The sequence below is a fragment of the Capricornis sumatraensis genome, chromosome 17 (assembly GCF_032405125.1).
Source record: "Capricornis sumatraensis isolate serow.1 chromosome 17, serow.2, whole genome shotgun sequence".
Taxonomy (NCBI): Eukaryota; Metazoa; Chordata; class Mammalia; order Artiodactyla; family Bovidae; genus Capricornis; species Capricornis sumatraensis.
This window is the reverse complement of record NC_091085.1, coordinates 51,479,833-51,507,427: the sequence shown is the minus strand read 5'-3', so window position 1 is coordinate 51,507,427 and position 27,595 is coordinate 51,479,833. Positions and strand designations below refer to the sequence as shown.

The following is a 27,595-nucleotide window of genomic DNA, read 5'->3' as shown; positions in this document are numbered from 1 at the left end:
CATGACACAGAGCAGCTCAGACAGCGCCTGGCCTGCGTCCCTGCTGCCATCACAGGGCACCGCCCCTCTGGCCCTGCCACCACCACCATGGCCATCCCCAGCTGACACCCTCTGAGAAATGCTCAACACCCCAAGCAGGGATGCCCCTGCTTGCCCTCGGATCACCCCTGCTTACAGAGGTTTTCCTCCGTGTGCCCGGCCCAGCCCCAGTCTTGAGAACACCTGCCGGAGTCCGTAGGAGGCTCACCCACCCTCCTCTCTCCTAGCCGCTGCCCCCCTCCCAGGCCAGATGCTGTGGGGACAGAAGCGCCCGGAGCTAGTGCTCCTCAGGTGCCCCCACCTCAGCTGGAGCAGGGCGACGTCACAGGGGTGTCCTCACGAGGGTTGGGAGGGGCTGTGCACCGGGACCTAGGGCTGCTCTGCCCAGAGAGTCTTCCCACGGGTCTGCCCAAGGAAGAGCCTTTGGCAGTTTGCTCTCTGAGGGTCTTGGGCTGGAACTGGGGGCAGTGCATAGATCCCAGCAAGGACTGTGATCTGGTGACTAAAACAGAGCCCATACCTCCTGGGCCCTGCCCACATTGGTTAACTCTGCCCCAGCTAACCCTCTGAAGTGACGTCTGTCCTGCAGCCCAACCCACAGCGAGGAGCCTGAGGGACCGAGTGAGGATCTGCCAGGACTGGAGTCCCCAGGGAGAGTCAGGCACTGTCAGGCTACTGCAAGGATACTAGCAGGCGATGGCGAGGCCTGGGCTAGAGGTGCAGGGGTGGGGGTGGTCCTTGTGTCCTACAGCTGCCACAGCAAAGCACCAGTGACCTAAAGCAGCTCAAGTTTATAGTTCAGGAGGTCAGAAGTTCAAAATGGGTCTCCTTAGGCTAAAATCCAGAGACCCGGGGCCCTTCAGATCGCCACATCTGCCCTGCTAGCCTTAGGGGAGGCCTCCCTGGGCTGGGGGCACCCAGGGCCTGGTGCAGACGTGCAAGGTGGGTGGTCTCTCTACCTTGGGGCAGGTGGGGAGACTGGTGGGAACCATGGGATTCATCAGGACACACGGAAGACCAAGCGCACAAAACAAGTGGATGCTTTCAGACACAGTCAGAGCTTGAGAACAAATAGGGTGGATGGGGCAGGGGTTAGAGGTAAACCGAGACAGCCCATCCCATCCCCCTAAACTTGAGACCTCTCCCTTCACACCCTGACCCTGCCACAGCGGAGAGGTGGATTAGCGTGCACAAGAGGGCTCCGCCCTGTGAGTCCCGTTCCCTACCCCCATCCCACCTCCACCCCTCAGTAGGACCAGAGGCATCGCCCTACTCGATGCCTCCCACCCTACTAAGGGACCTGCAGACCAGACCCTAGTCCCCAGTCCCAAAAGAAAGGGCTTTGCAGTTATTCTGGCTGAAAAGAGCCAAGCCTGCCTCCTGCCTCCACCCCGTCCTCCTGATACGCAGAGCTCATGGCTCCTGCTTCAGACACTGGCTGAGAATGCACTGCCCTCAGGGATGGGCTGGTCAGGGTGCCCACCGCACGCTCACTGGACTCAAGCACCGCACACTGGGTGGCTCAATCCACGGCAGGTTACACTCTCAGGGTTCCAATTACGGAGACCAGGGCCTAGAATCAAGGTGTGGGCAGGGCTGTACTCCCTCCGGAGAAGCCTTCCTGCCTCTGGTGGCCTCAGGCTTCCGGAGCTGGTGGAATGGCTCCCATCTCTGCCTCTGCGGTCACGGAGGCCCTCACACCCCCATGACTGTGTCTCCTCTGTGCAGAAGAAGGCAGACATAGGACTTGGGCGCCCAGTCTAGGATGCTTACCTGGAGATCCTGGATCCCACCTGCCAAGACCCTCATTCCAAATATGGCCCCATTCTGAGGTCCTGGGTGTGCGTGTCTCTGGGGGCCACACTCAGCCCAAGGCAGGGTGCCCTGTCCTCCTGCTCGCAGCCACCTCGTGGACAGCACGAACTGCAGAGGACTGTTGTGGCCACAGTGCCGAGGATGGCAGAGGGGCTGCTGCCTTAAAAGCTCCGCTGTGCATCCCCTCAACTGTAGTCCCAAGCCCATCACCAAGCTCCCTCCTCCAAGGCTTTCCGAAGGGTCTTCTTGATTGCATGAAATCTCACATCTCTGGCACAATTTGCATTTACCCTCTTGTAGCTGTTCTGCACTGGATTTCCTTTTTCTGGTCAGTGAGGAGGGCAAGTCAGCACTGAGTGGGATCTTAGTGACCTTCTGTTGTTCAGTCACTATGTTGTGTCTGACTCTTCAGACGCCATGGACTACAGCCCATCAGACTTCCCTGTCCTCCACCATCTCCTGGAACTTGCTCAAGTTCATGTCCATTGTGTCAGTGATGCTCTCTAACCATCTCATCCTCTGCCGCCCCCTTCTCCTTTTGAAACCTTCAGTCTTTCTCAGCATCAGGGAAGTATTGAAGCTTCAGCATCAGTCCTTCCAATGAATAGTCAGGGTTGATTTCCTTTAGGATTGACTGGCTTGATCTCCTTGATATCCAAGGGACTCTCAAGAGTCTTTTCCAGCATCACAGTTCAAAAGCATCAATTCTTCGGCACTCAGCCTTCTTTATGGTCCAACTCTCACATCCATACATTACTGGAAAAAACCATAGCTTTGACTATACACACCTTTGTCGGCAAAGTGAGGTCTCTGCTTATTCATACATTTTATAGGTCTGTCATAGCTTTCCTTCCATGCAGCAAGCTTCTTTTAACTTCATGGCTAGAGTCATGGTCTGCAGTGATTTTGGGGCCCAAGAAAATAAAGTCTGTCACTGCTTTCACTTTTCCCCCTTTTGTTTGCCATGACGTGATGGAACTGGACACCATGATCTTAGTTTTTTGAATGTTGAGTTTCAAGCCAGCTTTTTCACTCTCCTCTCTTAGCTTCATCAAGAGGCTGTTTAGTTCCTCTTCATTTTCTGCCATTAGAGTGGAATCATCTGCATATCTGTTGTTGTTTTCTCCCAGCAATCTTGACTCCAGCTTGTGATTCATCCAACTCACATTTCCCATGATGTACTCTGTATGGAAGTTAAATAAGCAAGGTGACTATATACAACCTTGACGTATTCCTTTTCCAGTAGTCAGTTGTTCATGTCTGGTTTTAACTGTTAAGTCTTCACCCGCATACAGATTTCTCAGGAAGCAGGTCAGGTGGTCTGGTATTCCCATCTCTCAAGAATTTTCCACAGTTTGTTGTGATTCACACAGTGAAAGGCTTTAGCATAGTCAGTGAAGCAGAAGTAGATGTTTTTCTGGAACTTCTCTGCTTTTTCGATGATCCAGAAAATGCTGGCAGTTTGATCTCTGGTTCCTCTTAGTGAGCATTTGTAGATCTTTCTGGCCTTTGCCTCCTTCCCAACACTGGATGACCGACAGGCCCAGCTAGCATGGACCCTCAGCACTCTGCCCCGCCCTCCATGCCCTCCCCTCAGCTGAGCCTGCCAGCCTGGCTGAGAGGATCCAGGTTCCAGTCCACACCCATGAACTCCCTCTATGTGAGGCCACGCAGCTCCTTGGCAAGAACTAACCAAGCCTATCCCCCTCCCCCCAACCCCCAAGCCACACTGGCCTCCTCACATACACAGCGCCCCGTCTTGGCAGGTGTTCCTGTCACATGGCCCATGGGCCTTCATCTGTAGCCCCTGTATCCACCTGCCCCACTGAGAGAGAGCCACGAGGGAGTGGGCAGGCTGTCACCATCTTGGCCTAGCAGAAGGGAGCCCAGCGACTAAGTGGCAGTGGGGTGGGTACTCCTAGTGCCTCCCAGTTGTGGGTGGAGCACCGTGCATGGACCCCGTGACAAAGCCTCCGCGTGCTCTGCGCAAGGACACCAGACACAGAACGTTGGTTGCTGACCTCCGAACCCTGGGTAACCGTGCTGCTGACCACAGGCCGCAAGTGGATTACATCTGTCTGGCCTGAAGGTCTGAGAGACATCCCTGTGCTCTCCAACGGCTGCCTTCATTCTTCCTGCTAATCTAGTCCCACTCCATTTCTTTCTAGATTTCTAACCCCATTAGGTCTTCTCAGATCACACCACTCTCCTTTCTAAAGGGACTTAAAGATGGTCCTGCCTAAAGTCTGGTTTTCCTCCCAAACCAGAGGATGGGGCCAGGATTGCAGCCTTTCCAAGGACTCAGTGCTCACGTTGGACTTAAGAATGACGTTCGACGTGAAGCCGTACCATTACGGGAAGATGGGGTCTCCGCCAAGGTTTGAGGCAGCGGTAGGAGAGGCCCCAAGACAGGAACCAAGGGGGGACATTGAGACCTTGGTCAGACTCAGGAGCTTGTTCTACCAGGTTGATGAGGCTGGGCTAGGGCTGGCGAGTCTCCTAGCTGCTCCCGCTGGTTCCTGGCACTGGCCCAGCCCTCAGTTCCCACCCGCTCTCCCCACCTCCACCCTGGCTCCCAGAACCTGTTACAGCCAGGGGTGGGGTCTCCAGGTAGCTGGAGAGGCTGGGTGCAGCCTCACTGCTCCTCTGTAGGGCACATGGCAATGGAACGCCTTTGGGGGCTCAGAGGATTCAGCTGCTCAGTTGGGGATGGCGCCTGACCTGGTGCACCAAGGTCACCACCTCGGAGCTCTAAGCTCCGTCACCAGCTACTGGCTGACATCTCCCATGGAACAGTCCTTGCACCCCACCCAGCCCTGTGATGGCTCCCACAGCAGGGCCTTCTTAATGACCTCATCATGTCTGCATTCCTCAGACTCCACACACACCTCTTCCGGTCACTCAGCACAAGTGCCGGAGCTCTGTCATGGCCTCGAGGCCCTGCACCCCCACGCCACCTCTATGGAAAGCCCTGCCAGGTTGTTCCTGCCTCAGGGTCTTTTACACTGGCTGTGGCCGCCCCAGAGGACTCTTCTACAGACCTCCCCTCAGCTTGGCCCTTCTCCTCTTTCAGGTGTCAGCTCAAATGCCCCTCATGGGAAGTCTCCCCCAGGTGCCATTCAGAGCATGTCACCCTTTACTGCCTGCCCACCCCGTCTGACTCATTGCCTGTTTCGCGGCGTATTCCCCATCGCTCCCACTAGGCTGAGGCTGACTCAGGCCTGCTGATGGCGCCTCTGGGCAGCTCTGGAGGCCCAAGGGCTTGTTCTCCTGCATACCATCCCCTCATCGGGGTCCTCGATATGAGGATAGCTGCTGTGACAGATTATCACAGACTTCGTGGCTGAATACTACACTGTTACTTCTCAGTCTGTGGGAGTCAAGTGGACTGGGGTGGTCCCTCTGCAGCTCCAGGAGAATCCATCTGTGGTGTTTCGGAGCTTGGAGAGGGGCCCACACTCCTGGCCCCTTCTTTCATCTTCACAGCCAGAAGGCCAGCGTCTTCCTACCTCCCCCTCCCACTAGTAAGGACCCTGTGATTAATGTTGGACCATAACGAGGACTGTGTGCTGAAAAATTGATGCTTTTGAACTGTGGTGCTGGAGAAGACTCTTGAGAGTCCCTTGGATTGCAAGGAGATCAAACCAGTCCATCCTAAAGTAGATCAACCCTGAATATTCATTGGAAAGACTGATGCTGAAGCTGAAACTCCAATTCTTTGGCCACCTGATGTGAAGAGCTGACTCATTGGAAAAGACCCTGATGTTGGGAAAGATTGAGGGCAGGAGAAGGGGGCGACAGAGAATGAGATGGTTGCATGTCCACTGATTCAATGGACATGAGTGAGCAAACTCCGAGAGATAGTGAAGGACAGGAAAGCCTGGCCATGGGGTCACAAAGAGTCAGACACGACTTAGTGACTGAACAAAAACAATATGGGGTCATCTCCCCATCTCACAGTTAATGGATGACCAGCGCTTAATTCCACTTTGCTGTGTAAGGTTCACAGATTTACAGGCTTAAGGCACTTTTGCTGCTGACCCCAGAGAGGTACATAGGGACACGCCACTGCATGAATATCTTCCCCTTTGCTACCAGAGTCCTTGGAACTGGGCCGAGTACTAGAGCCCAGCTGGGTCATGGTGCGGTGGGCATTGGAGAGCACAGGCCCGCAGACCTCCCAGCCCCCAGCCTGAGAGTCTGGATTTTCCCACCAGAATCCCAAGTCCTAGGTCCAGCCTCTGTTGCCTTCCTGGAGGCAGAGCATGTTTTGGCTAAGCTCACAGACCCCACGGTCAGACTGCCAGGGTTCAGATCCCAGTTTTGCCACATACCAGCTCTATGGCCTCCAGCAAGTCACCTCACTTCTGTTCCCTCATCAACAAAATGGGAATGACTATAGTCTGTCCTCAAAGATAAGCATGAGGGCCCAGTGATTTCATGGTTGGAAGCCATTCAGCACAGTGCTGCCTGACACATAGCAAGGGCCACATATATGCTATTTTTATGGCAAGAAACTGAGTTTGGAGGTATGGTGTTTTAGGGGGCAGGGTAAGGGGTAAATTGGTACATGTAAATAGTAAGTAATTCTACAGAGCAAAAGGACTTAAAAGCCCCACCTAGAGGCTGGCACCCAGAGAAGGCAATGGCACCCCACTCCAGTACTCTTGCCTGGAAAATCCCATGGACAGAGGAGCTTGGTAGGCTCCAGTCCATGGGGTCGCTAAGGGTCGGGCATGACTGAGCGACTTCACTTTCACTTTTCACTTTCATGCTTTGGAGAAGGAAATGGCAACCCACTCCAGTATTCTTGCCTGGAGAATCCCAGGGATGGGGGAACCTAGTGGGCTGCTGTCTATGGGGTCGCACAGAGTCAGACACGACTGAAGCGACTTAGCAGCAGTAGCAGCAGCAGAGGCTGGCACCATTAGCCATTTGTTCTATAAGGTTGGAGATTTCTTGCAGGCTGTGCAAGTGCATGTGTTTGCCAGTGTTTTGCCACCTTTTGAAAAGGGGGGCGCTGGCCCAGCCTGCACAGCTTCTGGAACTGGTTCCCATGGTCCCAACTGAATGGCTACGCTCTTCCCTCCTGAAAGGACCCACCTCTGATCGTTCAGGGGCAGGTAGGTATATGCAGGCCCTGAACCTGGGCTGTAAGCTGTGGGTCCCTGGATGCCTAACCAGAACTGACACCCTAGTGCCCCCCAGTCCCACAGCAGCTTAGAGGTGGGGCTCCCAAACTCTTTCCACAGCCATTCCATCCCAATACTCTCCATGGATTCCTTTTCTTTAATAGCAAGTTTCTTGATTGGGAGTTGTGCTGCTGGCGTCCGGGTGTTGCATCTGTGTGCTGTGGAGTGGAAGGTGCTGCCCCATACACCTGGATCCATCTGGGGCATTGTTTGGTTGCTTAAGTCGTGTCTGATTCTTGTGACACGATGGACTGTTGCCCACCAGGCTGCTTTGTCCATGGGATTTCCCAGGGAAGAATACTGGAGTAGATTGCTATTTCCTTCCCCAGGGGATCTTCCTGACCTCGGGATGGACCTGTGAATCTCCTGTATCTCCTGCATTGGCACGTGGATTCTTTAGCACTGACCCACCAGGGAATGGCAACCCACTCCAGTATTCTTGCCTGGAAAATTCCATGGACAGAGGGGCCTGGCGGGCTACATATAGTCCATGGGGTCGCAAACAGCTGGACAGGATTGAGTGACTAACACACGTGTACTCGACTTTCTAAAGGGGCAATTGTTCCCCCTGGATCTCAATTCTTTTGGTCCACGGAGTGGCTAGGTGGCCCCGGAATAGTAGTCAGGGTTGGCATATTCCGTGCATTTTGCAATTACAATAACTACTGGGACCTCTTCTCCCACTTTGCATCCCCATTTCGCCGATAGTGAAACCGAGGGCAGAGCTTATGTCAGACAGATGTGGGGGCTCTGTTCTTCCTTCAAATCTCAGCTGCTTGACCTCGCGGCTCGAGTTTTCTCCTCTGTAAACCGGGCGTAGGAACCGTCCATATTCGTTGCCGTGAGCATCGGAGTTGTCAGCCCTTACATAGTACGGTATAGCTGGCACCGCGCCCTGACCTGGTGGAGGGGATGGCACGGCGATTGCTTGAACCCAAACCTGCTGCCCGGCGCGGGCAGATCCACGCCTCGGGGCTGGATTAATCGGGCCTGCCCGCGCCCCGCCCCCGCCCCGCCCCGCCGCGCTCCCTGGCCGCCGCCTGCGCGCCCGCCAGCAGTGCGCCCGCCGTCGCTGCCGCCGTCTCCGGTCTCCGTGCCGTGCCCGACGGCGCCCGGGACTCCAGTGCTCACTGCGAGCATCCCGGAGCGCGCCAAGTCGGCGTGGGGGTCATGCGTGGCCCGTGCGCCCCCGGCCTGGGTTCCAGCTAGGCAGGGCGCGACGGGAGGGGGGCCACCTCGACGGTACAAGGCTGGCAGGGGCCCGCGCTCGGCCGCTGGGGTCCATGCCGCCCAGCTTCGTCTCTGGCTCTGGTCCGAGGACTAGCGGCGATCGTCAGCAGAGCGCGCGGGACCCAGGGCGCGCGCGCGGTGAGTGAGAGCTGGTGACTCCGGGGAGGCACTCGGGACTTTGGAGGCCGGGATTGAGAGAGCCGCCGCCCCCTCTAGAGCACCGAGAGAGGCCCCCGGCGCTAAGCTCATTCGACTCACGGGAGCCGGGCGCGCGGAGAGCCCCAAGTACCTCCGCCTGCGCCCCTGGGGCGCACGTGGTGGCAGACCCGTAGAGGGTCCCGGGCCTCGGCCAGGGCGCAGTGGGGCTCGGGGCGTAGGCTGGGCAGGGCGTTGGGCCGGTGCGCGGGGCGGGGGGGGGGGGGGGCGGCGCGCGCCTTTGTCTGCGCCCCGGCGCGGGCTCGGCCACCCGGGTTCCCGGCGCCCGTCGCGCTCACCTGCCAGGAGTTGGAGCTCTTTGTCTGGGGCGGGGCGCGACCGGAGGAGGTTGTGCCGCGTGTCTGGGCCGAGGCTGCCCCACAGGTCGGATCCTCGCAGACAAAGCGCGCCTTGACCTCCGCCCGCAGCTGGGATTGCCTACCTCTGGGGAGTTAGTCCTGGCCCTGACGCGCTTGGTACCGAGCTTGTCCCCTCCTCTTACAGGACCTCTAACCTGTACTCTGGCCGAGGTGACCCTTTCCTTCCACCCCTACACGGGCTCAGTGCCAGGGCGGGAGGATACCCGCGCTGCCTGGGTCATGTCCCTGTAGCTAATCCTCGGGAAGTTATTAGCACGGGTGTAGTGGTTGCGTTGGGACTGCTAGCCTGCCTTGGGTCAGCTGGCCTGCTCCAGACCCCTTGTCCTGGAAGGAAAGTCACCGAAGGACCTCGACCTGGGACATGTCCCAGCAGTGGCTGGCTTTGTACCTGTGCTGGCAAGGGGGCTGTAGCCTGGGCCGCGGCCCCAGATATCCTGGGGCCTGAGGATTCCTGTGTTTGTTGAGAGCCTTCTCCAGTGGGCGTGGTTGTGCCTAGCCAGGTGTCCAGGCCCTTGCCCATGATCCCTCAACTTCCCTGACCAAACTTTAACTTGAGCAGTGTGGGGTGGGGAGCAGATAGGGAGGGGAGAATGGCCAGCCCACTGCCTCCTGCTTTTGCCTGGGCAGCATCCCAGGGGTCTCCAGGGCTAGGGAAGACCCTCCCCCATTGCTGCTGCTCGCCCCCTCCTCCACTCCCCCCTCTTTGCTCCCTTGACTTTCCCAGGGTCTGGGGCGCCACCTCCTGGCTCTGGAAGCTGGTGCTCCAGCCTGGGGCCTTGAAGTGAACAAGTGAACCGGAACTGGCCTGGCTGGGCCTCCTTCTGGGCTGGGCAAGGGCGCCTGCAGCCTTAACTGAACTTGCTGCTCACCCCTTCACCCCTAGTCTGGGACCTAGGACAGTCGTGCCCCACAGAAACAAACTCGTTTTCTCAGAGTGATGCCTCTGCTGTTTCCTTCCCATACTATCAGCCTTGGTGGGATGGAGATGCCCTGCTGTATTGGAGGAGGGGGTTCCAGGGAGGGCTGGCACAGAGGGTGCTGCTGAGGCACCACCTGCCAGGAGGTAGCCCCCGCTTCCCCATCCTGGTGGCCCAGCGACCACATCCCTGGAAGGTAATGGTAGCTTTGAGACTCAGCCTTTTCGCTCATTTGTTTCACCTGCTGAGGGCATGTGATCAGGCACCCCAGGAGGTGCTGGGGACCCCCTTGGGCTGCTTGCACGGGGCCAGGCTCAGGGGGGCTGTCAGGGCCGCAGGTAACAAAGACCTTCAGGAGGGTGTCCTCGGCAGAGCCCAGCGGCGGCCCCTGCTCCTGTTCCTCTCATCTGGGGGGCGCCGAGTGCCCACTCATGCCCTCCTCCTGCTGGTGCAGGGCAGCAAGCAGAGAGGATTTAAACCTGCACCAGCAAGGGAGGCACCCTCAGACTGAGGGGATCTGGGACGGCCCGGGGGATTCGACCGAAGTCCCTGGGTCAGGGCTCAGGCAGGCCAGCTGGTAACAGCCTTTGGGGGCCGGGGGAGAAATGCATACTGTAGTTTGAGGCTGTAGGAAGGCGCTGGACTGTTTTAAGTCCCGGGGTGACTCGTTCTGCTTTGGTTTTGAAAGATAGTCTCGGCTGCTCTGTGGAGAACTAATTTGTGAGACTGTTAATGAGACCAGCTATTAATAATAATTACAGCAGCTGTATGGCCTCAAGTGCGGGTGACACCAGGACCCCCTCCTGGGGTCATGGTGAGGGTCCAGTCCTCTGAGGCTGAGGCTCTGGGAGGTCTTTGGGCCGGCCCTGGGAATCCAGGAGGGTACATGGCTCGTGGGCCTTCATAGGGGGATACAGGGCTCCAGGGGCACCTGACATCACGCCTGGACACGCGCTCATATCTCCCAGCAGAGCTGGGGCCACGCCTGGTGCCGAGCGAATGAGCATGAGATGTCTGCATCCAGGCCCTGAGGGGTGGGCGGGCACCACTGCTGACCCCGCCATCCTGTCCCTCAGACCCCCTGCTCAGGTGGACTGCTCACCCCTGTGGGGTCTCCTCAAGTGAGGCACCGATCCAGGCGTTGTGACAGCTGCTGTTCACCACGTGGGGTGCCTTGGGAACCCGTGGGAAGAAGTCACAGCCACAGCCTCCCTGCTGCCCCCGAGCTCCAGTGGGGGAGGAGCACCCTCGCAACCACCCTCCACACCGGGGCCTCCCAGGGGGGTGGGGGGGCAGGTTGGCGGCCTCCCGTCTGGTCTAGTGCCAGTCCAGCCTGAGGCTCAGTGAGCCTGTTTTCGGGCTGTTTGTCACTTGTTTTCTTTGGGATGTGGGGTTTCTGGGCAGGGTTAGGAAGGTGACCCCACCCTAGCACGAAGTGCGAAGGGGCACAGCATTCACGTGAATGTGTCACGGTTCACTCTGCACATTTCCACCAGCAGGTCTGGTGTGACCCTGGCCCAGGGAGCTTCTCCGAGCAGCTCCCACCCTTTCCCTGCAGACCTGGGCTCCAGCCCCCGTGGGGCCTCACTCTGCCTGAACTCTTGTATCTGTTTACCTGTCATGTCTGTTCTTGCTTTCAATTCTTTGGACAGATGCCCACAAGTGGGATTGCCGTATCACATGGTAGTGCTGTGGTTAGTTTTCTGAGGAGCCTCCATACCGCTTGCCACGGGGGCTGCACCATTTTCCATTCCCACCAGCAATGCACAAGGTTTCCAGTTTCTCCACACCCTCACCAAGCCCAGGCGTTTTCTGTCTTTTCTGATGGTGGCCATTCTGGGGCACAAGGGGGCCTCATGCGCCTCGGTACTCAGTCACCCCACCCCCAATAGCAACCACTGGCTGCTTTCTCCCCAGGGAAGTCCAGGGCTGGGGAGATGCGAGGACTGGGGTGAAAGCGGAAGAGCATGTGGGTTCTTTTGGGGGTGCAGAAAGTCTTCTAAAACAGGTTGTGGTGATGGTTGCTCACACCTCTGTACTTTCAGTGGGTATGTTGTATGGTGTGTGAATCATATCCCAGTAAAACTGTTTTAAAACACCACCAACTAGAGAGACAAGATCTGCTAAGAACAGCCTTAAGGGCCTCTGCCTGTAAACCAGCGTGAGGGCCACGTCCTCATCCTGACTGTCCTCACCAAGGTGCTGTGCACACACGGGCCTCTCCCCAGGAAGGGAGAAGCTGAGCTGGGTCGGGGGGCCCACCAGAAACTGCCACATTCCTTCCTGAAGCACGTTGGCCCCCACTCAGGGGCCCACTCCACCCTGACACTCAGTGCATTATGGTGGCTGTGGTCCCCAGACCTGTGACTCAGGCTGTCTGAGGCCTGGCAGGTGGTGGCCTGCAGCCTAGGGGCGGGGGGCATCCCCACTCTGTTCCCCCCACCCTGCTGCCTCCAGTGCCAGGCCCAGGGGTGCCTCCAGGTTCCTGATGTTGGCTCTGCAGGGAGGCACCCAGATTCCCCAATCCTGGCTCCCCACCCAGCAGGGCCACTGAGCCCCTACATCCCTGCTGAGGGCGGATCCTTGGGTCCCTGATCACAGGCCGAATGACCTGTGTCCAAGTCTGCCGGACCTGGGTGTGGTCACGCTCCTACGTGGGGGCAATGGGCACAGAAAGACGTGTTCTGCCAGGCTGGGTAGCCCTCACATGCACTGAGCCTGCCCAGACCTGTTCCCTGGGTGCCAGGGGCAGGAGGTAAGGGCCAGGTTCACCCCAGCCTTGTAGGTCCCTTTGACCTGACCCGCCTCTCTTTTTTCCAGGCGTCTGTGGGCTCCGAGAAGCTCTTTGCCCCAGCAGCCGATAAAGGTAAGTGTGTCTCTGGACTCCATGCCTCTAGAAAAGCACAGGACACACTCCTGAAATGAACTGGAGGCCCCATGTTAGCTCTGTCTTGAATTTCAGGTGCAAAGCCTGAGGCTAGAGTTAGGTGTTCCCATTACTGAGGGATACAAACCACAGCCACAAGGAAATGGGGAGCTGGGAGGAGGACCAGTGTCTCACCCAGAGCCACACAGATCTGGAGCGGTGGTTCCCAAAGTGGGTGGGGGGGGGTCCCTGTACCCCTTGGGGACCATTAGGAATGTACTTTCCCAGGCCCTTCCCAGGTTCATGGAGTACATGCTGTAGGGATGGACAGCAGCTCCTGGCTCGTGAAGCGTCCCTGCCACAGTGTGGACTGGCCCCCATGGCTGCCACCACACGTGTGGCTGTTTGTCTTAACATGAGACAGACTAGACTCACTCCTCAGCCACACCTGGGCCTTAGCCAGTGAACGCCGAGTGGGATGGCACAGGTGCCTGGCATCCCATCATCACAGAAAGCTCTTCTGGTTGGCACCATCCCATCAAGGCCAGGATAGCCCTTTGTAGCCCAGCCTCTTGGTCGTGGCTGTGGCCCAGAGTGGGTGTCACTGGACCCAGCACAGAGAAGGAGTCTTTTTGCTTGGGAGGCTCCCTTAGGACATGACTACACAGAACAGGCCTTGGGGTACCCAGTGCACTGCAGATCCTGCTGGCCTGGTAGCTGGGCATGGCCTGTACATACCTTTAGCTCAGGAAGCCCTTTCCTCAAGTCAGGCATTGCAGCAGAGCCGACGCCTGCTGAAGAGTCCGGGTAAGGAGGCCCACCAGAGGCTCCTTGGAGCCAGGCATGCTCAGCTGACATTTCAGACAGAATTAGTGTAGGGTGTTACCAGTTGGAACAAATGATCACAAACTGCGTGGCTTTAAACAACAGGCTCATAGTTCTGGAGACTAGAAGTTTGGAGTCAGGTGTGTGTAGGGTTGTGCTCCCTCCAGAGGCTCCAGGGGAGGAGTCCCTCCTGCCTCTTCCAGCTCCTGATACTGCCTGCAAATGTGGGCATCCCCAGGCTTCTGGCTGCATCCTTGCCATCTCTGCCTCTGTCTTCATGTGGCCCCTTCCTCTTCTTGTCTCTTCTAAGGACACCGTCACTAGATATAGGCACCCTCAATCCCCGATTCCCAGTTGATCTCACCTGGAGATTCTTAGCGTGATTATGGCTACCAAGACCCTTTTTCCAAAGAAGGTCACAGTCCCAGGTTCTGGAGGTTATGATTCAGCAGAATTCAGGGAATCGGGCAAGGCTTTGAGGTGTCCAGAGAGGTGCAGAGTTGGAGGGGGGTGATCAGTGGCAGCGCTCATGGTTTTGTCAGTGGCTGGAGGCTCTAGAGATTCCAGGACTCTCCAGAAGGGCTGGGGTCATGTCCAGGTCTGCATGGCCCGTGCCTGCCTCTTTCCGTTCTGATGGCTGCTGTCACTTTGCAAGAGCCTTGTGTGTGGAGAAGTGAGAGAGACAGGAGGGGAGAGAGGGCCAGCCTCCCCGGGCAGCTGTGAGCACGTGGGCTGACAGCTTCCTGTCCTCCTTGCAGGAGTGGTGGCAGTGGCCTCCTCCTCAGGTCTGTTCCTAAGCAAACAGGCCCAAGGCAGGGAGGTGTTGCCCTAGCAGAGGAGACATCTCTCTGCCAGCCTGGGTTGTGGGTTACACTGTCCTGCAGCCACAGGGAAGGCTGTGGCCAGCACGTCACTCTGCATGGCTGCCGCCTGCATGGGCCCCTGGACCTGGAGAAGGAAGTGGAGTCAACCAGCAGGCCAGATGAAGCAACCACATTCAGTAACCTGAATTTCCACTCCTCCTGGAAAACTGGGATGTCATCCCCTGAAGGCAGAGCTGCTCCAATAGGTGGTGGTGCCTCCCCTGGCCTGGACACATGCTTTCCACCTGGCCCCTGGGCATGTGACCTGAGGCCTCACTCAGAGCAGCTTCAAAAGGAGGGTTTGGAATGAGCAAGTGGTCTTGCTGATGGCCCAAAGGCAGTCCTGGAGCTCGGGAGCAGAGGCTCTGGGTGGTGGTGAGTTGAGGCAGCCACTTTCTCCCAACAGACTAGGCAAGGCTGGTCATCCAGAAAGTCTCCCCTAGGGTGAGGACCCAAAAATGAGCTTAGGCCCTGGGTCAGTCGGGTGGGTCAAGAAAGAGCAGCCACTCACTCAAGTGACTCTACTGTGGTGGGAGATAGGGAGGCAGAGCTTGGAGCCCAGTGCCCAGATGGAGCTGGCGCTCTCACACATTTGAGTCTCCCTCCATAAAATGGGGTCGTAAGAGCCCCTGCACTGAGATGGCCATGAGCAGGAGGTGCAGGGCACACCTTGGTTGGCCCTCCAGACAGGTAGCCTCCCCGGGGAGCAAGGGGTGGGTTATACCAAGGTGTTGTGGGCAGGGGTTCTGCGCCATCTAGTTCCCCTTCGGAAACGATCCTGAACCCCAAACTCACCCCTGCCACTCTCTCCACAGGCCCCACGCTGGGCGAGAAGTCCGAGGCCAAGACCGGGGCAGCTCCCAAGGTCTCGGGTCTCGAGCGCAGCCGCGAGCTGAGCACCGAGCCGCCCTTCTTGGCCCCCGTGCGCAGCCCCGCGCCGGTCCTGCCCTCCGCCAGCACTGCGGCCAGCCCACTGGTCAAGAAGGAAGCCCAGGCGCTGCCCCGCCTTGCCCCGCAGCTGCCACCGGCGCCCTTGCAGCCCCGGGCCCCGCTCCTGACGCACGTGCCTCTCCCTCCGGGCGCCTTCCCGGGCCCCGGCCCGGCCGCGCACAACGGCCTGCACAGCCTCAGGTGGGCATAGCCTCAGGTGGGCATGGGGCCGAGCCTGCGCGGCCTCAGGCGGGCGCGGGGCGGCGCGGAGGCGGGGCGCGTGGCCGGGCACTGAGCGCCCCTCCCTGCAGCAGGAGCAGCAGCGCCAGCAGCGGTGCCAGCCTGGGGCTCGCGAAGCACGCGTCCCTGTCGCCTCACGGGCCGGGCCCCCACCTCTCTACCTCACACTTGGCGCTCCGCTCGCAGGCCCAGCACCAGCACCACGCGGCGGCCATGTTCGCCGCGCCCCCGACACTGCCCCCGCCCCCGGCGCTGCCGGCCAACAGCCTGGTCATCCCAGGACACCCCGCCGGTAGGTCTGGGTGCCGTCGGTGGGGCCAGGGTCACTGTCTGTTCCCTCTCCACTCTGGGCTCCTCATCCCTGGGCAGGGAGGGACATGGCCCCTGGGGAGGGGGGCTTGGCCTCCGAGATACAGACTTCTCTCCCACCTGCTCCTCCGGATCACCCCCAGCAGGATAGCAGCGCCCTAGCAGACCACTAGTGCAGGGTAGGGGAAGTTTCTTGCCAGGGCCTCCGTGTGCACACACAGATACATGGGTGTACACACGTGTACATGGACACACACTCCCTGCTCCATTCTGAACCCTTGCCAAGCCTAGTAGGGCAGTTGGGAGCCAGGAGTTGGTATAACTTGGAGCTGCTCAGTTGTCACTGCGATGTGGGCTCCCAGGGCCAGCTGTGTGTCTCTTCCCATCCCTCCGTCCCTAGGCTGCTAGGGGGGTAGGGGTGAATAGGGCTGAATTGTGGGGTAGAGGGGCCCCAGATGAACTGCAGCTAGTCTGACCTCTCCCTTGCTGCTTGATTCCAGCAAGTGCCCCTCATGGCCAAATCTTAGGTCACTAAGGATTTTTCCATGGGTCTCCAATTATTTTCTAAAAGTCTGAGCCCAGGTCAGTTGGGGGCACTTAAGTGCCCCAGACTGGGACCAAGACAATGGTCTGGGGGAGGCTGGGATGGGCAGGGCTACCCGACAGGGCTGTCTCGGGCTCCCAGGGTGGCTCACCGTGTTCTCTCTTGCCTTTAGATGCCAGCCTGTTGATCTCATTCAGCCAGCCAATCATGTATTGCCAGCCTCATTCGGGGATTCTGATTGGTACTTGGTCACAGGCACCTCTCTTACCTCCACCCTGGGGCCCGCACGTAGCGAGCGGCCACCACGGCTTGGCCTGCCGAAACCGGGAGTGCCAGGTGACTATCCGCCTCGCCCCGCCGGGAGCCCGCGGCCGACGTGCCTCTCTGTCTCTCTCTTTTTCTCTTGTAGATCACGAGCTGCTCAGGCAAGAGCTGAACGCGCGTTTTCTGGTCCAGAGCGCCCCCCTGGGCCCGGGAGCTCTGCTGCGGGCGGAGTTCCACCAGCACCAACACACACACCAGCACACACACCAGCACCAACACACATTCGCCCCCTTCCCTGCCGGGCCGCCCCCGCCGCCGCTCCTGCCGCACGCCGCACCCCCGCCGGTGCGTAGGCTGCGCGCCGGCAGGCGGGAGGGGGCGGCCCGGGCGCGGGACGCGCAGCAGGCACACGCAGACGCTATCTGCACGCATGCAGCTGACACCGTACCGCGCGGTCCGTCTGTCCGTCCAGCTCCTCCTCTGGTTCCCCCCAGCCCCCACTCCCAGGTCATCCCATGAAGCTCCATGCCCTGGGCTTGGGTGAACACCCCTGCCCACATGACCATGGGGCCAGTTGTACCCATGTGGGGTCCTCAGCGTCTCAGTTGGCAGCAAGGCAGCAGGTCAGGAGGACCAGGACTAGGGGCCATGCAGATCAGGACTCTTCCCATGTTCCTGAGCCTCAAGATCTCATCCCCAAGCCAGCTACTGTGGGCAGAGTTTCCCCTCCCAGCTTTGCTTTGGCACTGGCAAGTTAACAGTGGCCTCAGTGTACCCTGCAGCTTGACCACCAGCCCTGGGCTCCAGGCCCTACCCTCCCAGTCATGGCTGCAGACACCCAGGTGGGTGAGTCTGCACCTTCTATGCTGAGGTCACTAGAACAGGGAAAAGCCATGGGCCAGCACCCTCAGGGAGCCTGGAGGACAGCTGGCTGGAGGCCGCCAGCCTCATTCTGGCCGCTGCCCGGCCTGGCAGTGTGGGTGGGTGCTTGGCCAATGGAGGGCATCGGCAAGGTTGGGAGGCCTCACTCTCTGCCTCCTTCCCTTCCAGTTTGACAAGTACACGCCCAAGCTGGACAGCCCCTACTTCCGACATTCCAACGTGAGTGTCCCTGCGTGCCTTGGGATCACCAGGCAGGGTGGGGGGTGTGGAGGTCAGACTGCGCCTTGTCTATGTAGCCTCCCACCTAGTGCAGGCGTGGCAGGGTGGGGACCAGAGGGCCAGGCCCAGCGCCCCTGCCCAAGACGCCCAAGTGCCCGGCGAGGCCCCTGGAACACCCCTCCCACCTTCTCTTGCAGTTTTTCCCGCCCTTCCCTCCGGCCGTCCCAGGACTGCCCGCCCTGCTCCCACACCCAGGCCCCTTTGGATCCCTGCAGGGTGCTTTTCAGCCCAAGGTACCAGCTGCTCCCGGGAGGGGGTGGGCATGGTGGGCAGGGGCTGCAGGACCGCCCCGCCACAATCCAGCATCTCTCAGGGCAGTCGTGATCCCAGGTGGCACCTGAAGGGCCTTCACCCGAGTGCAGAATATCCTGACCTTCAGGGCCAGGAGAGCCTTGCTTCACTTGTTCTCTCCTCAGCTGGGAGCACTCAGGGTTGGGGGGGTGGGAGGAGCAGTGCAGAGGAGCAGAGGTGGAGTGTGGACAGCAGCCGTCCAAGGCCGTGCGCACTGCAGGAGGCCCAGGCACCAGGGACCGGGCTTGCTCTGCTCACCTTCCCTGCAGCGGGCTGCCTTCGCCCGGCACAGCAATCAGAGCCTTCTGCCGCCTTTTCAGAAACCTCCGGACGGAGGATGTGGTGGGAGGCCAGACTATCCCGGGTGACAGTGTGCAGGGCCCCACAAGGAGGGCAAGGCAGACACTGGTGCCCTGGAGGGGTTTGGCGCCACCTGGGCACGGAGCCTGCAAAGTGGTTTCGTGCGGTGTCCCTCTCTCCCCTCAGACTTCAAACCCACTCGAGTTAACAGGCCGGGCCAGTGCGGTTCACACCCTCCTGCAGAAAGCCCCCGGGGTAGGTGGCAGTGGTGTTCTTGCCTGTCTCCTTCCCTGGTGGGCGTCCGGCCAGCATGGCTCCACGAGGCTCACATAGTCCCCCCTCCCCAACCCCTCTGGGCTTGACTGCTTGCAGAACCTGGGTCTAACACTTCCTCCTCTGTTAACAGCAGGTGTCTGACCCATACCGGACAGCAATCAGGGTGAGTGTGTGCGTGCTTGCATGTGTAAGGTCTGTGTGTGTGCCTGTGCGTTTCTCACCTCGGGAGGAAGGGGCCCAGTGGGACCTTCCGGGAGGGTCTGAGGCCAGGGAGGACTCTCTTGGGTGGCACAGGGGTGCCCTGTGGCAGCAGGGATCTGGGGGTGGGGAGTGAGGAGACGGTTCTGGCCGCGAGGCTGAGCCCATCCCCCCGTCGCAGAAGCCGGGGAAGTGGTGCGCTGTGCACGTGCAGATCGCCTGGCAGATCTACCACCATCAGCAGAAGATAAAGGTGAGCTGGACTGCTCGTCCTGCCAGCCAGGCCTGCGGCTCAGAGGGCGCCCTTCTTGGGCCAGGCCCTCCCCAGCGTCAACACGTGTGCGCATGTGCCCCTTGCCCCAGCGCTAGGCCGGGCCAGCAGGGGTCGGAGCTGGGGAGCTGGACGAAAGTGTATGGGGAACTCAAAGTCACCTCCCACCTGTCACCCGGGATGACCCAGGCAGGGTTAGGGAGGAGCTGACCCTGCGGGCCTCCTTGCTGTCAGTCGAGCCCTCCCAGGGGGCCTTTGCCCTGGCCCCCACCCTTACCCCAAGTGTTTATTAAGTGTCTGCTGTGGGCCATGGACAAAGATGAACCTAAGTGCTCATGGAGCCTGCATGCTCCCGGGGGGGGACAGGTGGTAAAGTACCCAGCTTGAAGCCATCCTCCCCCCAGTGGGTGATGCCAGATGCCCTGGCTGAGTGATTCAAGGAAGAGGCGGCCCTGGGAAGCCTGGGGACTTGCAGCCAGAGGCAGTGGGCTGGGGCACTGAGGGAGGCCAGGATGGGACCCTGCACCCCATATCACAGAAGGGTCTCCACACTTTGGTCTGTCATCTCAGGTAACACGTTACCCTTACTCAAGGTATTTTTAAATCATCACGCCCTAAGTGGGTTACAAAGGACAAGTGACAGAAAGGGGTTTATGACGGGTTAACATGCAGACACTCAGGCAGGGTGCCTGGAAGGTGCAGTGGAGGAGGCAGGGTGGGGGGCACCCCTCTGTTGTCACCACAGCAGGAAGAACTAGGACGGACTTGGCCCACCCCGTGCCTCCCGTGGCCCTAGTGACCCAGGAACTGGCATCTTAGTTTTATTAATACATTTAAAATTTAATACTCATGGTAAATTTAGCCATTGGAAAACTATAAAGACTCAGGTATGCGCATGTACTTTTCCAACTCAACTTTACAAAATCTAAACAGAGTATTTCTAATGAAAATGTAGCATCCAAATTGAGATGAGTTTTAAGTGTAAAACACCAGCTTTCAAAGACCATATAAACAGGAGCGAAACGCCGCAATTGGGAACCTCCTATATCGACCACACGCGACGACGTTTCAGTTACCCCGCATCGCTGACACATGGTCAGGATGATTCTTACCTGTCTCTCCACCCACTGAGCGAGGCCAGCGGAGCAGGGGGCATCACACCTTGTTGTCCAGCTCATCGGCAGCCTGGTGGCGAGCAGGACAGAGGCCCGGCCTCCGGCCCCTATACACGCTCTGTCCCGGCAGATGCAGCTGGAGCCCCACAAGCTGGACGTGGGCACCAAGCTGGACTTGTTCAGCAGACCCCCCGCCCCGGGCGTGTTCGCCGGATTCCACTACCCACAGGACCTGGCCCGGCCCCTCTTCTCCAGCTCGGGTAAGGCGGCCTGGCCCAGGGGAGCTGGTGGCCCCGGCCACTGTGCAGGCCTGGGGATGGCCCAGCAGACGTGGTCTCGCCTCTCTCCTCTGGCTGGTGTGGGCACAGGAGGGCTCCGGCTGTTTGGGCGGCGCTTTTGTTTCTCCAGCCGTAGGAGGTGGGGTCTGGCAGTCCTGCCCGCCTCAGGACTCTCCCCCCACCCCCTGGAGGTGTCCCCACAGCTGACCTGATCCCACCCATGATCTGGCCCAAGATGCCCTCCTCTGGGGCTTCCCTCCCAGGAAGGGTTCGGCTATTGTCTGGATGGTGGGAAACTGCTCCAGAGCCTCTGTTCCGTGCTCATCTCCACCAGCAGCCACACCACAGCCTCACTGTGTCAGGGTCCCTAGGACCACCCCTAGGCTTGTGGCGCTCCCAGGACTCAGCCCATGTCTCTCACACCCCCAACTGTATGCATTGCAGCCAAGGGACACAAATCTGTCAGCAAGGAAGAGGGGGAGGGTGGAAGTGGGGTGTCTCTTGAGCACTGCCTGAGGAGCCCCAGGACGCACTTTATTCCCCAGAGAGGAGCCCTGACAACAGGGCAAGAGGCTGTCTCCCAGGGAAGCTTGTGGGGACCCAGAGCCCCGGCTTCTTACTGAGGGCCAGTCACATGGGCACCTGTGTGTGCCAAGACCAAAACCCAGACTCCCGAAAGGAAAGCGGGTGCTCAGCACAAACCACACTGCACAAACAATCTGAGCACATGTGAGTGAGGTATTCCTATCAGAGGAAGGTGAGAAACCTCCTGAGACCCGAGTTCCCAGACGCCGGCCCAGGGCAGCCATGCAGCAGGCCTCAGGTTGACGGTCTGGAGCCCACAGGACTGCTGCTGCCTCCTCCCCAGCTGTCAGGCCCTTGAAGGATGTCACCTCCTCAGAGAACCTTCCCTGACCACTCCTCACATCCACCCCGCTCACACCCTGCTGCAAGCTCACGCTCGCTCACCCCCACCCACTGTCAGTCTGTGCAGGCAGCCCATTAGTGCACCGCTGTGACGGGATCATGCCGGCTGGCCTGTGAGCTGGCCAGCTCTTCCCAGCCCCCACTCCACCGCCCTCATGGCCTCCAGTCCCCAGCCAGGGCAGAGGCGTCTCCCAGGTGTCAGGGTCCCTCAGAAAGCAGAGCACCTCCCATCTGGGCGCCCCTATGCTTCCCTCCACCCACGGCCTCGTCCTGCTGTGCGTCCACTTCCCCCAGCACATGCCCCACCTAGAGCAGGGCCCTGCTGTCCCTGCCTGACGCCTGGTTGCCATCTGGCGTGTGTTTCTTCCATCTGTGTGCATGTTGCCATCCTCTCCCCAGGGAGTATCAGCTCGTTGGCCTTTTCTCGGGGTGAAGCTTTTTAAGGCAGCATGTTTTCCTGACTGCCCTCCACGTCCTCTCATAGCATCCTCTTCAGCACTGGGACCAGCTGTTTCCTAACTTCTGGTTTGATTTCTTCATAAGGTCACTTAGAAATGAGATCACATTTCTAGGTGGAAGCTCTCTGGGAACTAAACCTGCGTTTGGGTGGAGGAGACGTGGCGCCCACAGCAGGCAGATAGGAGCACTCCATTGTTAGGGTCCCTTAACAGGTGGAGGGAGCTGGAGAGACAGGAGGGGGCGCCCCTCTCACAGGTCTCACCAGAAATTCACCTTTAGACAGAAGGTGGGACGCCCTAAGCAGCAGGGTTGGCCCTTGACCCAGCAGCCCCTTCTTGGGAGCAGGCCCACTCTGCTGCCCTCCAGATTTGGTTCTCGGGGCGTTGGGGCAGCGGGGTGGATGCTGCACTGATGCTTGTGGGCTGTGGCCAGCAGCCAGGGGACACCACCGGAGGGGCTGCCATCTTCGGGCCATTGTCTGTCTGCACCAAGCCGCACCCACTGTCACACGACCAGGATTGTTTGTTAGTTCTGGCTGGGACCTCAGAGGGAGCTGGCTGCGGGAGCAGCCCCTCAAGGCCCAACCTCAGGCCTTCTCTCTGTCCTGTTTCCTCTGGGGGCTCACTACTATCAGCACCTCCCTCCCTGCTACCCCGTGTCATGGTCCTCCAGACTCAGGGAGATGAAAGCCTGCCTCCCAACTGGTCCTGAGGTTGGATGGGGAGGTGGAGCAGCCAGGGTGCAGCCACCCTGGGAAGGAGGCACAGATGGGGCCCCAGGCGCACCCGCGCCTCCAACAGCCTCCCTCCTCTCCAGGTGCCACCCATCCTGCCACCAACCCGTTCGGACCCTCAGCGCATCCTGGCAGCTTCCTGCCCACTGGTCACTTGACAGGTAGGTGTCCCCTGAGGTCTGTGCAGTCTGGCTGGCCTGTGCTGACCCCCAAGAACCAGGGCACCCTCAGATTGTTCAGGTGGTACCTGCCAGGTTCTGGAGCCCTGGGGTGGGGGAGGGCCTGGTGCACACAGAAATTCCTGAGTGCTTGTTGCACCCACAGACCCTTTCAGCAGATCAAGCACCTTCGGGGGCCTGGGGAGCCTAGGCAGCAACGCTTTTGGAGGCCTCGGCAGCCACGCACTGAGTGAGTGACCCCGCCATCTGCTCTCCCCTTGCACGGGCATGGGCGTGCATCAGGGCTGTAGTGACACCAGGTGGACGTCGCCCCTCGTCTCCTCAGGGCATGCGGGCCTGGGCTTGGGCATCTCCCTGTGTGTGCTCCTCCCTGGCACCCCGGCCTCACCCTCTGCTGCCAACCCCCCCCCCCCCAGCTCCCAGCAGCGGCAGCATCTTTGCCCCCAAGGAGGGCCCCACACTGCACGGTCTGCCCAGCCCCCACGAGGCCTGGAACCGGCTGCACCGAGCACCACCCTCCTTCCCCACACCACCCCCATGGCCCAAGCCCTTAGACGCCGAGCGGGTCTCAGCCCTGACCAACCACGACCGAGAGCTGGACAAGGGCAAGGAGGAGCGGGACCGGTGAGTTGGGGCCCCTCCACTTACCCATTCTGCCAGCTCCCTGCCCCCCCAACTTTGGCCCCCACCGTCCCAGCACCTGCAGCCCCCAGCCACCTCTACTGAACCCAAGGGGGCAAACTGAAATCTCTGTGGGAGGACGCAAAGACTGCATCCTTGGGGTAGGAAGGACCAGGGGACGGGGACCCCCGAGTCCACACACTGTCCACCTTGTTCCCACAGAAGACTTGCTGGGGCACGATCTGGGCAGGTACCATCCAGGATGAGGGTTACTTCCACCAAGGCCCTGGCAGGGACAGTGGGCTTCTGGAACACGGTGGGGTCTGGAGGGAGCTCAGACCAGTAGGGCAGAGCTGGACCGGGGCTGCTGAACCACTGGGGGGTCCCAGGTCTGGGAGGTAGACCTTTGGGGAGCCCCCTGAGCTGGAGGATGGGGGCTGAGGTTGTGTGTTCCCCCCACTCGCCCCACGGGCAGCAGAGCTAGGCCAAGGCAGGGCAGGAGGGAGCCTGCATTAATGGGAGCATCAGAGTCCGGGTTCTAGAGGAGTCATGGGCAGCCATGCAGACAGGAGCAGGGGAAGGTTCCGTGGACCAGCCCTTGCGGCCAGGTCCGGGCATTGCTGTAAGCTAGGTGTTGGGAGAGCCTGAGAGCACAGTGAGGGAGGGGGTGGCCTAGAAGATGAGGGGGACATTTGTCACAGGCCCCAGGAAGGGTGCCAGGGAGCACCCCAGGGCCTGCTCACATCCTACAGCCATCACTGTCACTGCAGAGGGTCAGGAGCCCAGCGAACTGCAGCCCCCTGCAGGGACATCAGGGTCAAGAGGGCGGGTTGCAAGTGCAGAAAGGGTAGCCAGGTGCAGCAGGGAGGGTTGGAGGGGGACCTGGGCACCTGATGCGCTCAAGCTCAGCTGCCCTCCCAGTCCTACATCAGGGTGGAGGCCATGACCCCCTTGCTCCCAGCCTGAGGGCCAAAGGGCTAAAACGTACAGAGTGGCACCTGATGGGTGAGAACCGGACTGGGATGGGGCAGGTGGAACTCTAGTGAGCCCCAGCTGGGCCACACACACCCACCAGAAGAGGGTTTCAGAACCTTGTCTCTCCAGCGGATCAGTGGGTCTGAGGCGGGGTGGAACTTCCCAAAGTTCTCTGGGTTCTGGTGGAGAAGTCTGTGCTTCTGTTGCAAAGTTGGGCTCCAGAGTTGCTTGTGGGGGGAGGCAGATACGGGGATACGCTTGTGGGTGTGTGGGTTACAATCACCGTGTGTGTGTTGATGGGTGCCACTAGCAGTAATTCCACAGGAACCTAGCGTCCTAAGTGGACACACACCCACATACAAGGACCCTGAGGTCACTGCGGCGGACGGTGATGGTGCCCCATTGACGTGGGAACTTGGTGGCAGAGGAACTCACTGCAGGGTGTCCCGTCAGGCTGAGCGGGGGTGTCTGTGTTGTCGCTCCCAGGGACCTCCTGGAAAAGACGCGCCTGCTGAGCCGGGTCTCTCCAGCGGCGCCCGTGGGCCACCCAGGCAGTGGCCTCGTGCTCCGGGGCCAGGGCGATCCGGGCCGGCCCGGGATCCCCGCCGAACGCGAGGCTGAGCTCCGCATCAAGGAGAGCCGCTCCCCGGCCAGGGAGGACGGCCCCAAGCCCAGCAAGATGGCCCTGGGGGAAGGCCTGCGCCTGGCCGGTCTCCTGGGCCGCGAGCCCGGGAAGCCGCACGAGGCGCCGGCCGAGCGGTCCCAGGGCGACGTGAAGGTCAAGGAGGAGCGTGGGGAGGACGGCGACGCGCCCCCACAGCCCGGCCCGGGCCCCGCGGGCCGCGAGCGCCCGGCCTTCGCCTGGGAGCCACCGCGCGACGCCTACCGCGGCCCGGAGCTGCCCCGCCGCGCCCCGCCGGGCCCGGGCCCCGCCGCCCTCCTCGAGCCGCCCGAGCGCCCCTACCGGGACCGCGAGCCGCACGACTACAGCCCCGAGCGCCTGCGGGAGGCGCGCCGCGACGAGCTAGAGCGCGCCCGGGCCGCGCACCTGGACGGCGCGGCGCTGCTGCCGGCGCTGGGCTCCCTGCACTACCCGCGCCTCGCGCCCGCCGCCGCCGCCCTGCACAACAGTCTCCTGGCGCGGACCCCGCCCGCCGCCGCCGCGCTCGGCGCGCCGCCGCCGCTGGTGGCCGCAGGCGGGCCCCCCACGCCCCCCGGGCAGCCGAGGAGCAGGACTACGCCGCTGGGGGCCCGCGCGCCGGGCGAGGCCCGCGACTACTCCCCGTCCCGCAACCCCCAGGAGGTGGAGGCGCGGTAGTGGCCGCGGGCCCCCTCCCGCGGCACGTGCGGGGGACCCTCCAGGAACGCACTGCTGTCCACTTTTCTAAACGTCCGTTTCTAGAACCTAAGCACAGTTCCATCGGCCCTGGGGTGGCGACGCTCACTTTTCCACTCGCAGCGTCGGGGGTGTCACACACAGATTTTCTGGGGGTGATCTTTTGTTTTCCGAGCTTGAGATTAGGCTACTAGAAAAAAAATTCAAGTTTGTACCTTTTTTCCCACAGGTGAGAAGCATTTTTAATAGATTTGTATTTTTTTCAACTTTGTGCTCTTTAGACACTTAAGAGAAACGAAAGACACTTTTGCTTTTTTACTTTTAGTTTGGTTTTGCAATTTAATGGCCTCAGATCTGTCTCCAGAGCCCCTGGGGTTTTTTTGTCTTATTTATGGTGGAAAAAAAAAACGGTCATTTTGTCCAATGCACTGTGAGGCCCCCACTCAGGCCCGGCCCTGGCCCTCCCTTGGTACTTGGAACCGAAGTTACAGATATATATTAAGATAATAATGTACAAAGCTTTTTTTGCCTTATTATGCAGAAGTGTAAAAGGGTTTCTTTTTCGGTTTGTTTTTTAAAAAGAAAGATGAAACTGTAAATAGTCTGTTAATATAAATATATGATGTTATTAAATTCTTAACCTAGGTAGACTTTATAAAAACAGTTTCTAGAAATTTCTCTGGTTGGTTGTTTAAGGTGGTCACAACAACCCACCCGCTGTCAGTTGGAACTGCCTTCAGACGTTTAATGGCAGCAGCATCCTTCAACTATGCAAGCGCTTGAGCGGCCAGGCCACTGGGGGTCTGCGGAGCAGCCCTGGGATGTGTGTGCACCTTGGGCTGGCTGTGCGGTAGCCTGGGGATCCACCCCAGATGAGTAGGGATTTGGGAGGTAGAGAGGCTCAAGGCTGACCACAAAAGAAATAGCCTGTGTTTCTTCTCCATGGAGGCCATCAGAAGACATTGGTCTCATGTTCTCCCACCGGCCAAGGCTTTGGCATGATTTCCTTTCGGTTTCAGTCTTACTCTAGTAACCCTGTGAATGTCGCCGTGCCCTCTCATCAGCATCCCTTCTTCCCTGACGTCCACACCTGTGTCCTGAGCCTTGGAGCCTCAGTTTGGCCATCCTTGGCTGTTTGCTTTATCCTGTTCTGTACTTTCAACCCCGCGTTTTCACGGTGGACCCTGGTTATTTTAAACAGTCTGCTTTCACGTCAACCAATGAAGGTAAATACAGCCTTGACTTTGGATGAAAAGGTGGTTGAGTGTTTTGTGGGGCTTTGTGGCAGGTGGGGGTCAGGGGTCACGTACCCTCCCTCAGTTCCTTCCGCCAACCCCTGACTCCCACCCACCAGGGCTGCCCTGCCTGCCCTGGGCTTGCTCCCCCAAGTGGTTCCCGCTGCCAAGGCTCCTCCCTCCGACCTTTGCTGGCATCTCCATCTTGCCTTCAACTGCTTTGGTCCCACAGTCCCCACCCTATCACCTGCCACATCATTCCTGCCCTGAACTTGTTCTCTGGGTGGTGTTTCTCTGTGCACTGGGGGTCAGGGTGCACGTCCTCAGGAAGGCTGGCCTCGCCCCCTGCTACCCTAGCAGAGCAGGTGACCACTGTTGGAGAGGGGAGATCTCCGCAAGGAGGGGCACAGGGGCAGAGCTGCTGCCCTTACCTGCTGAAGGAAACAGACGTGGGGGTGCCCGCCCTAAGTGGGGACCTCAGCTGCTTGTGCTTAGCACTCGGCCTGCACCCCTACCCTGGCACGGTTTGGAAATGGGGCCCTGGCATTGTACCCCAATTGGATTGGCTTCCTAGGGTGAGAAGCCTGGCTCAGAACTGCCTGAAGCCTAAGCCCATTGGAGCCCCCATGGA

At 59.7% G+C, this 27,595-nt stretch overlaps 1 protein-coding gene across 2 annotated transcripts in view; it reads left to right on the top strand.

Annotated features, from left to right (window-relative positions):
* Positions 1 to 26,926, top strand: part of FBRSL1 (fibrosin like 1) — an 83,633-nt gene extending 56,707 nt beyond the window's left edge. The window contains exons 6-20 of one of the 2 annotated variants that reach the window (XM_068990330.1): positions 12,589 to 12,634; positions 15,138 to 15,453; positions 15,576 to 15,784; positions 16,755 to 16,954; positions 17,660 to 17,716; positions 17,908 to 18,003; positions 18,548 to 18,616; positions 18,771 to 18,800; positions 19,017 to 19,088; positions 20,352 to 20,481; positions 22,702 to 22,779; positions 22,943 to 23,030; positions 23,221 to 23,421; positions 24,880 to 25,075; positions 25,121 to 26,926. In XM_068990330.1, the coding sequence (XP_068846431.1) occupies positions 12,589 to 12,634; positions 15,138 to 15,453; positions 15,576 to 15,784; positions 16,755 to 16,954; positions 17,660 to 17,716; positions 17,908 to 18,003; positions 18,548 to 18,616; positions 18,771 to 18,800; positions 19,017 to 19,088; positions 20,352 to 20,481; positions 22,702 to 22,779; positions 22,943 to 23,030; positions 23,221 to 23,421; positions 24,880 to 25,075; positions 25,121 to 25,711 (2,379 nt within the window). In that variant the 3' untranslated portion in view covers positions 25,712 to 26,926. The remainder of the gene's footprint in view (positions 1 to 12,588; positions 12,635 to 15,137; positions 15,454 to 15,575; positions 15,785 to 16,754; positions 16,955 to 17,659; positions 17,717 to 17,907; positions 18,004 to 18,547; positions 18,617 to 18,770; positions 18,801 to 19,016; positions 19,089 to 20,351; positions 20,482 to 22,701; positions 22,780 to 22,942; positions 23,031 to 23,220; positions 23,422 to 24,879; positions 25,076 to 25,120) is intronic. The other variant, XM_068990331.1, reaches the window with a different exon arrangement.
* Positions 26,927 to 27,595: the final 669 nt, after the last annotated feature.